Source organism: Phalacrocorax aristotelis, chromosome 1 (genome assembly GCF_949628215.1).
Source record: "Phalacrocorax aristotelis chromosome 1, bGulAri2.1, whole genome shotgun sequence".
Classification (NCBI taxonomy): Eukaryota; Metazoa; Chordata; class Aves; order Suliformes; family Phalacrocoracidae; genus Phalacrocorax; species Phalacrocorax aristotelis.
Window position 1 is genome coordinate 45209735 of NC_134276.1, and position 10496 is coordinate 45220230.

Consider the following 10496-nt stretch of genomic DNA (forward strand, 5'->3'; position numbering starts at 1 on the left):
GTTTATGGGTAAATTAGAGTTTCAAGAAACCTTTAATGGGCTGGATCATTTTGAGTTAGATTATCTTGATTATTTTCTCTGCCAAATACAGAGTAGAAATTTTAACACATCTTTTAAACTATTTTATTTTAGATAAATAGTGTTTTTTCCCCAGGGTGTTTTGGTAATCTTTCTCCCATTTCCTTTTGAATCCTTCCTTTAGTCAGAGACCTCTCTTCTTACTTAAGAATGCCTTTCTTGGGGCTTTTATGTTACAATCCTTGTTTTTTCATCTCCAGGCCTGAGTGTGCTGCATGTAGTGTTATCAAATCAGAATCCTAGCTTTAATTAACACTTTTTGTTATTGCAACTGTAACTTAAATAGCTCAATTGCAATGCAATTTGAAAGTGAATTTTTCTTTCTATGGTTTTAGTAAAAGGTCACTGCAAGCTAATTTTGTTGGTGTTATTCATTGCAGCTGCTTGTCAGACAGTACTGTCTTTGCCAGTGGATTTTAATTTAGAGAAAATACTAGGTACGTCATGTAAAACCTAAATTTAATTATGATTTTTATCTTATGAAATGTTGAGAAACTAATGTAAGAATGGAAGTTTTAAGCGTGTGTTCTAAATAGACAGTTCCTGTGTGTTGCATGGGACATTTGACTTAAATTATATGATTTGAGTGTAGACATAAAGATAAAAGAGGAGGCGTATGGAGGACAATTCTGAACGTGTAAGAGGTGGGCGGTCAGCAGTAGATGCCCCCTTGCCTCGCCCAAAGTTATTTAACTTAGCAGAGCTGTTCGACTTGCATATTGCTGGCCATGAGGCTCGTAGCCCAACCTTGCCTTGGCCAAAGCTATGCTGTCTTTCTGTGCCTTTAACTGAAGCCATGGTGGTGACAAGTGTGGTAGCAAAAAGACCATGACCGCTGAGCGGGGAGAGAAGAGCCTAAATTAACGGTCTGATTATAGCTGCTATGTCAAGTAATTGCTGCCAGCTTCTCAGGCAAGGGGGCTGGAAAGGCCTGTTCATACAGCTCATATGTGGGAATAGTGGGTACGGTCAGCTCAGAGGTTTATGGCTGCACGCTCCTATCCCAGTATTGAAGTTCACAACCCTGATTGTGGGTCATAAAAATTAAAACAGAAAAACAGAACTATCTTCCTGCTTTTGTGTTTCATCTTAACAAATGTTTCCATGAATGCATAGTTCCTGAATTAATGAAAAATATTTTCTACAAGAAATATCCAATTAGAATAGAGCAAGAGCAGAAAACTAAAATGATCTTGTAAGTGGCAGCATATTTTAATGGGTCTTTAACATCTGTATGCTCTTCTACTGTAAACGGGTCACTGCTTTGACTTTTGAGTTGAATCTGGTTTGCCTTTTGATGGTCATCGTGATACATCCAAGCATATGGGAGATCTGAAAAAGGGTCTAGTTTTGCTTGGGTGGTATAACAACCCCTTTTTCACAACTCAAATGTGAAGAATAATACAGTTTTGGGAAAAGGCCAGTAAGTAGATGCTAGCCAATGTTAGTTTGTTTTGCTTTTAAATGCAGGCTTTAGTATTAAAGGATGGTAGGCAGAAGTAGAATCTTGATAGACAGAGCACTTTTTTTAATGGCAACAGGTGATCCTTTGGGATAGGTGCCTAAATTAGATTAAAACATTTAATCAAATTTACGAATACAGCAAGGAATTAATTTAGTTATATATGTCCCTGTAGCAAAAGATTTTTTTTTTTCTTGCATTCTTATTGGAAATGACTTCTCCATGCTTCTAGGTGAATATTTTAGAACTGATGAATTTGCCGATCAGTCTCAGGAAAATCTGAGCTCTTCATCACTCAGAAGAAAGTTGTTTTTAGAAGAAAATGGAAGTGTATCTGAGTGTTTGTCCCCTTCTCTGCATAGTCCGTGCGGTAGTCAGCCACTTGGAGTGCTCTGTTCAATTGACATATCTCCAGTCCGGTGCAGAAGCCCTCTTGAAACATCTAGTTCAGTAAGTAGCCTCTTTTGGGGGCTGGATGGGATGTGACTTAGCTGGCACAAGAGTAGTTCTTAGAGTAGGCTACTGTACTGATTCTCTGTTCTAACAGACTTCATGAGATGAACAACCGTGTTTTTAATAAGCGACAACTGCTTTATGAGAGTATTAGATCAAAGATGTTTGTTGGGTTTTTTTAAATTCCAATGTCAAAAAATTTATGTGAAAAAAACAAGTCTTGAAAGAATATATTGCTAGCTCTTTATTATATAAAATTATTATGCTGTGCTGCTACTCTTCTGTATAGAAGGAATTATGCTTTAATTTTATGTTATGAAAAGGAAATAGGGACTCATACATATACAAGACTTGCTGAAAGCTTGTTGAAACAATTATTTTTATTATTTTTTTTCATAAAATGTGTATACAAGAAAAGGGCCTGTTTAAATCCATGAACTGCTGTCTGAAATACTAGTTGATATGAACAGGTGATATAATTATTTCCCTTATAGCTCATAAACTCATTTATGGTGGAAGAAATGCTTGTGGATCTTTGAATGCAGTGCTAAATATGCTTTTTTTTCTTTTCCATTGACCACAGACTTCAGACAACGAGACATTTATTAGAACACAGAACATAATGTCTGTTTTTTAAATTAAGCAAGATGAATTTTATTCCCAGGTGGACGTAGCACAGCTAAACTGGTTTAGGTGGTGTGGTTTCATTTATCTGGTGGCTGAAGTGAACGGGGGGGGGAAGGTACCCCAGCAAGAGTGTGGCTTAAAAAAAATAAGGTCCTTGCTATGGTAACCTAGTAAAGAATTCCTACAACATAATTATACTGCTAGAAGTGACTTTTCTTTTTGAAGCATACTCATAAACAAGATCACAACCACTGTTTTATTTTTTCTTAAGGAAAAGTATTTTTTTTGCTCCTGAGTTAAATAATTCCGATAATACGGATTTCATTAAAATATAAATACTGGCTGGCTTTCATCTGCATTGTTACAAGTAAGAAATTGCGATTAAATACTTGACTGTATACACAGATGGCATTAATTCCCTGCTTAGGCTTATCATAGTTCTTAAATATAACGGGTATTACGGTCTTGGCTGGTATTACGTGACAGTTTGAGTCCATACCTCTTTTCCTATGTCGAGGCATAAAGTCCAAGTGAAAAGTTGCAACTAGAATATTTAAACTAAACTAATGATAGAGATTGTCCTTGTACAGTTGTATAGGATTAGTTTTGTCAGTGCTCCCATATTAGTCAAAGTTTACATTATGAAAATATGCACTGCTTTCTTTTGTTTTTCTTTAACTGAAGGGTCAGTTTTCATCAAGTCCTATTCAGGGAGGAACAAGGGCTTATAGTCTCGGAAGTATAACCAGTCCCACGTTTCCAGACAGGTCTCCTGCACATAATGGTTCTCCTAGTTTTTCACCAATTGCTTTTCACATAAGAAAGACGCCACTGTCAGGTATGGTTTAATTGTACATGTACTAGTCTGTCTTGAATTATGTATTTAGATGATAAAAACTGCTGCATTCTTTGTGTTACTTCTTTGTTTGGAGACAAGCCGCTGTGCTTGGTAGACCAGCAGTCTCTTCCTGTATGACAGGCTTACTGCTTAGCAGTGAAGTATCTTAATGATGTGAAACAGTGAAGTGTATCTGCTTGCAAAAAATCAACTAAGGAAAATCTTTTAGAAGAAGGAATTGGGACCTTAATAGGAGTGAAAAAAATTTAAAGGATTAATCTAGTGGGGGCGGGGGTTTAAAGCCATATGCCTAAACTAAGTCAGGTCACAATTCTTATTTGGCCCAACCTGAAGCATTGTAATTGGACGAAGAACATTTAGCTTGAGTTTGCAAATTATGTGATTGTCAAGATTATTGGAAATGAAACTGACTAGTAAAGAAATCACGAACATTTTGAGTCCTGTTTGCTCTAGAAAATGACAGTACTTTATGTTTTGTCCTTTGTAAAGGCCTAATGCCACGTTTATACATGACTTTGCTCTGATGAGCCTTGTGGTGTTTCAACACTGTTATATATGGAGATTGCATAGGTTTGATTTTCTTCAAAATTTTATTGCTAGCCAAAATTTTTTAAATGCCTATAGAATATGTGTAATTACTTTTTTTTTTTCTTCAGAAAAAAAAAGCCACAGAACCAGCCTTCATATATTTTTTCTGTGAACAGTGTGTGGTATTGCCATTTGAAACTGTAGGGCCTCTGATCCAATAAACTATGTTATAGGAAACAAATCTGGTGGTAAAAATGAGATAGAAAATTGCCTTTACCATGATAGTTTAAACTCCCCCTTGGAAGCCGGGAGGCAGTGCTCAGTGAAATAATACGTAGTTGGTTATAATTATTTGAAGGACTGTAGGGTTTTGAGGATGATGACGTTAACTCCATCTGATATCTAATATAACAACTTTGTTCTTCTTGGTGTTTGTTTCCTCTCCCCGCCCCACCCCTTCCATGGACAGACCAAAGAAAATTTACATTTCGTTCTCCAGATATTCCTTCTTCCTCAAATCGAATGACACCCCCAAGTACAAGAAGTCCTTATATAGATGGTTGTTCTCCAATTAAAAATTGCTCTCCTATGAGGCTTGGAGCATGTAGAGGAACTACCCAGTATCAGACTTCTGTCATTAGAATACCAATTGCAGTTGAAAATCATGGTGAGGATGAGGAAGACAAGGAAAATATTTCTCCAGCAGAAGCTCGGTTCCCAGAAATGGATAACGGAATAAACTTACGTCAGCAAGACGGCGATACTTTTGCACATGGTACACATCTTGTGGTAGCAACTGTGTCTATTGCACCAGATCACTCGGAAGCCTGTCATCAAAGGTTGTTGCCCTTTCAGGATATAGAAGGCTCAAAGGAAAATAATACCGTAGATATGGCTGATGCAGCTGAAGTGTCAGAGGAAAACACTTGGATAAAAGAAACAATTGGCAATAGCAATGCACCAATGGCCAGCTTTATGACAGGGATTACTTTCAGTATTGAAAACTCTCGCATGTGCATGTCACCTCTTGCAGAAAGCAGCGCAATTCCTTGTGACAACAGTAGCATTCAGGTAAAAACAAAAATCTTTTATCGCTGCTTCTTTGTAAAACTGAGCTCGACATACTAACTTTTAGTATGTATGCTGTTAGGGAAGTAATTGTCTCTTTTCTTGTATCGGATGTGGCATGTAGGGGGTGGTGTGGCTTTTATTCCTTCCCCCTTGCCCACTTTTTCCTCTCTCGGTGGAGCAAGCATAGTGATTATAAATGATTTTGTGTTACTATGTACAGTAATATGTTTAACTTGATCCAAACTAATTCTGACAGACCTGTTTACAATTTGCTTTTGTTATTAACTGTTGGTAGTTGGTTTGTTGGATTAAGTTCTGTTAATCAAAAACATATCAGGTATGAGAATCTGAGGGGTTTATTGGTGATAAATTGCAGTACATTTTTAAAGGCTTGCTTCTTGATTTCAGGTGGACAGTGGCTATAATACACAGAATTGTGGAAGCAGCATTATGGATACTGCGGGGACTGAAAACAGTTGCAGAGAAAATGACGCGAATACTAACGTGTTTCAGAATAAACCTCAGCTTCTTCGAACACAGGTAGGAGTTCAACTGTGATACAAAAGTGATAGGCTTACCGTCCAAAGCATCCGTTCCCTATTTTATGCAGTTGCAGGGAACCTGAGTGAGGGGAGAGGCTATCGGGATAAAGAAGAGCATGTAGCATCATTTCAAGTATTATGTTGAAAACAGGGAATCAATGCGGGACAAGTATTGTAAGCTGGCAATGAAATGAACGTGTTCCTTAACAAAGACAAAGGCAGTTTCAGAGGAAACTGAAGTATGTGCATAAAAGGGAGTTGTGAAGCTCATGGCTTCTGATGTATTATCGTCTTATTTGTGTTTCTGTTGTTCTTGCTCCTTGTTTTTTTTTTATTAAGTTTTTAAATGTGTGCCTGTGGAGAAGCATGTTTTTGGGGAAAGACTGTCTGCTACTTCTTTTCATAAACTATCCTCCAGTTTCCTAGACTACCTGGAGGGCTGACGTGGTGGGGGACTTCCTGGTTAGAGTCTTTCAGTTACGAGCCCTTTGAGCTATCTTAAAACCAAAACAAACTGAACTACAAAAGACAATGCATATCTAGCAAGGCTCCCAAGCTCTTAACCTTGTTACTGATGGGAAGGAGTTCTACTTCTTCCAGAGAATGGGAGGCAAGGCCGGTTTCTTTGGAGGAGAGAGCAAAGGTAATATCCTCTCACTTAGTAATTACGGTCTTACGGTCTTACAAACGCCATAGTTTATGGTCTGCTACTCGGCATTGTTTACAGTCATTGAAGGGGAGACGGTACTGACCAGCAGTAGCAGATTATAAAAAGACTCAAATTAAGCCTGTTCAGCCCTGGCTGCACTTCTGTACCTGACATGCTAATAGCTACCTCTCTGCCAAGGTAAAGAGTGGATTGATGGTGTCTTATAGGCCATTGACATCAAATTTTGAGCTCTGCTTATTTAAGATTAGGCTAGCTGTTCCCTGACAGGAAGAACAGATAGATATTTTATCATTAACTTCTAAAAATATCCATCTACTCTGAGGTCTTGCCTCAGAGGTGCCATGTTGGACATGCATTATACACATTAATGTATTCATCAGAATCAATTGTCTAATATCAAACTTGTCCTAGACACTCACCGATGTGCAGCTGCCTTCTCCCACTGCTAGTCTTCCGATTGCTAGATCCTGACTAAGCCCAGCTTTGCATTTTGGATTAGGATTTAAGTGTGGAGGCATTAAGTACTTCCCTCAACTCTCACAACAGAGAACCCACAGGGAATGAAAAGAAAAAAAGCATGGACGTTGCTGGCTGAAAGAATGCAGTCTGGCTCATTCAGAGCATGCGTCCTCTGAAAGGAGGTTCTTGCTGACAGCACGTCTCAAGGATGTGTGCAGAGAAAACATTATCTTTTATTTCAGAAGGGGAGAGATGGGAGGCAATTGTAACTTGACATTTTCAGATAGCAAGTTTGGATCTTGTTTCTTTTGGGGAATTTTTATGAAAATGGTTTTAAAATTAACTTTTCATTATTAACCTAGGAGTATTCTGTTTTAAACCATAAGGAAAATCAGTTGCTGAGAGCAAAATCTCCAGAGAAGCAATCCTGTTTCCAAAAAGCAAAACCACATAGTACACTATTTTGTCAAAACGCAACTTGCAACATTTCGGCCTGGAAACATAAAAATGAAAATCAAGTTCAGGGATTTCACAAAAATGGTATGTAGTTTTCTCATGCAGAACTTAAATTGTGTTGTCTAATAAATTTTTATATATATGACCTCGGTTACCTGGATTATACATACTCTTCTGTTTTTTAATGCAAATAGAATAAATTGGTATATATTAAGGGAGTTTTAAAAGAAGGTGGGGTTTTCTAGGTCTTATTAACAAATTTATTGGTTATTAAGCGATCCTTTTGGAAATTAAGGTGGCTAGACTTGAAGCAAAGGAACCATAGTGTGTTCTTCAGAAGCACGTTCTTTCTGTGGTTGGGGTGGTTTCCATGAGGAGCCTTGTTCTGAAAGCTTGGACATAGCTTCAACTGAAAGAGGAATATTTTAGATAAACTGAGCAAACCTAGGGTAAATTGCGTAGGAGCCAGCATAACTGCAAAAACACCTAAATTTTTAGACACAACTCCTAAAAACACATGGGAGATTTTCCTTTGGGGCAGAAAAAGGGGAAAGGAGTTTTAGTTTTGGGTTGGATTGCTTTTCTCCCGATCAGATTTATTGTATGGCTTCAGGAGTAGTCGCGCTGGTACCAAGGAAGTCACTGGGTGGAAGTGAACTGCTGTGGCTGTGATGGGAGCCGGGCTGGGGTGAGAGGAGGGGTTCAGTGTCTGTTGGTATCGGTGGAAAGTGACAGGGATGAAACTTGGTTGTGACTTTCCTGAGGAAGAAATAGAACTGGTGTTCTAGAAATGGGTCCCTGGAATATGTGTATGTTTTATAGTAGTCCACAAACTGGTAAAAATTGGTGCTTTGATTTTAATACCAGGCTAGTCCTTTTAAGTAAGATATCCTAGTGAACAGCTGCATGAAAACTCCATTCCAGTTACTGAAATTGTGTACTTTTCCACAACTAAAAAAATTAATTCTCTTAGTAATAAAATAAGCTGTGTGTCAGAAGAAGCCTTTTAGCAGGTTTCTTTTTGACTGAAAACTAGGAAAAGGACAGGTGATGGAAATCTCTTGATAGGAAAACAGAATCTCTTCCCCCTAAACAAAGCAGTTCTTGCTCATAAATCCACATATCCGTCCATTAGCTTTGCCACGTACTTACGTAAGATGTACTGTTGGTTGCTGTAAAATGAAATGATAGCGTTGTTCCTTCAGTAGTTGTATTTAGTACTATCTTGAAAGAGATCACCAGTCTCCACCAGTGTCTCCTAAGAACACTTGTGCCCAGCTTGATGCCCTGATACCCTTTTGAAGGAATGTGAGAAGGTGCAGTAAGGTTAATTGGTCTCAGTACGTCACTAAGTGAATGGCGCAGCCTTCCTTCTAGTAAAGTAAACCGTTAGGCTGTTACTTCCTTTCTACCTTTAATTCCCAATACTGTTATGTCTGCTTACAGAAATTACCAAAGGATTTAGATAAATATTTAGAAATGCAATTAACATTTGCCTGCCACTTATTGCAAAAAGTATTAATATAAACAAACTCTTGATACTTTAAGAAAACCATCGATGAAAAAAAGGAATAGAATGAGGAGGGTCCAGAAGCCCAGAAGTCCCTTTGCCTGATCAAATCAGATTTGATTAGATTTGATTGGATTTGTTTAAAAGGGCCTCCTGGAATTCATAAATATGAATGAGGAAAAAACCCATATGGTGACCTTCGAGCTCTGGTGACTAAGAGGGGAAGAAGCGAGAGGGGAAATAGCAAGATTTCAGGGCTCGGTGTTTGTATTGCTCTGAAGTAACCTTTGTTGGATTAATCAAAAAGTCCATTCTAGTACGTGCTCCAGGTGAAGCAGTCTTTCTCTCTTCTCGTAGCAAGGATATCCGGGCCCAGGATATTGGATGGAAGTTCTGCTTCCTATTCTATTCCACAACCCACAGAAAAGCTTCTCTCAAACTGAGAGACCATGGCTGATGAGCAGCTCTTGGCGCGCTAAGCCTGAAACAGTTGGTCAGACGCAGATTTGAAGACAACCGACAACGCCTTTTTAAAAATCTCAAAAGGGGAGGCATGAACGGCACTGCACAGCATTAAAAAGCAACGCGTTAGACCCGAGGCTTGTGCGCAAGCGTTGTACGAATAGAACCATCTTTGAAATGTTTTCATTAATAACTCAGCAGTGACAGGTTTCTGAAAAATACGCTTAATGAAACAGGGAAGCTTCTATACCATCAATAAAGCATCACTTGGTTTTAGTTCTCGCATCACAAAAATAGTAATAAAAAAAACTACTTTAGGTTTCTAACCAGCAAACATGATGTGCGTTTTTGCTTCCATAGCAATTTAATCAGTATTTGTTATGCGTATCTGATTGACAGTAATTGAACCTAACGCCCTGAATTAGCTATTTCATGATATTAAAACAGCGCCCTAAAAAAGGCTGGAAACAGACCGAACTGATACCTTCTAGGGGACTGATTTTGTTAGAGACGAGACGAACTTAGGGTAGGGTGAATTTCAGATTTCTGGACGGTGCAAAGGATTTATTTTTGCAAGTGTGATTACTAAAAATAGTAGTAATGTTAATGGAAACAGGAAGGTGAGAAGCAAAGGAGCCCAACTTACGATCTGTTTCTGAACTGTCTGGCATGAGAGGTATAATTAAGATTTGGGTTTAATTTTTAATGAAAATTTTTTATTCTTTATGATGATATGTTCAATGATCCTCTGATCATTGTGTTGCTTTCAGAGTATTCACAAATAAGAAAAAGCAATCACTAAAATATTTAATTTTTAAAGTATTTTTTTAAAAGGGAAAAGTAACAGCAGAAATGGGTGAACATGAGAAGTACTTAAGGATCCCCCACCCAAATAAATTGCTGGTATTTTCTATCCTGTTTTAGTCTTCAATTATTTATTTTATGAAAACGTGCGGTTTTTTAACTATGTTTGTGTAATTGCTTTGTAGAAGGAACCTATTGTGCAAATTATTGTGGAACTCATTTGACCATTCTGTTCTGTTCTTAATGCGTTGGTTGGCAGACATTGCACAAAACGGTCATTGTTTACATTAAATTAATTTCAGTGGTTTTAAAGAGAGTCCCTCAACACGGATGATTTTAAATTCAGTAGTGAAACACAATAAAGACATCTCTTTCATACCTAGATTGTTTGTATGATTTTCTTTGCTGCAGTTGGCAGCGTCCTTCGCTGAGCGCCGCCTGTAACAGGCATAGGTGCCTCTTGTTTGGGCAGGGCACGGGCGCGCAGAGGGAGGAGATCAGGCGTGGAGCTTGGC

At 38.2% G+C, this 10496-nt stretch overlaps 1 protein-coding gene across 10 annotated transcripts in view; it reads left to right on the forward strand.

Annotated features, from left to right (window-relative positions):
- Positions 1 to 10496, forward strand: part of BORA (BORA aurora kinase A activator) — a 38382-nt gene that overhangs the window by 9249 nt on the left and 18637 nt on the right. For 7 of the 10 annotated variants that reach the window (XM_075088245.1, XM_075088291.1, XM_075088272.1 and 4 more), the window contains 7 exons: positions 459 to 515; positions 1773 to 1990; positions 3305 to 3458; positions 4477 to 5078; positions 5487 to 5618; positions 7112 to 7289; positions 9073 to 10359. In XM_075088245.1, coding sequence (XP_074944346.1) covers positions 459 to 515; positions 1773 to 1990; positions 3305 to 3458; positions 4477 to 5078; positions 5487 to 5618; positions 7112 to 7289; positions 9073 to 9158 — 1427 coding nt within the window. In that variant the 3' untranslated portion in view covers positions 9159 to 10359. Of the gene's footprint in view, positions 1 to 458; positions 516 to 1772; positions 1991 to 3304; positions 3459 to 4476; positions 5079 to 5486; positions 5619 to 7111; positions 7290 to 9072; positions 10360 to 10496 lie in introns of those variants that run through there. The other 3 variants (XM_075088296.1, XM_075088282.1, XM_075088261.1) reach the window with 2 other exon arrangements.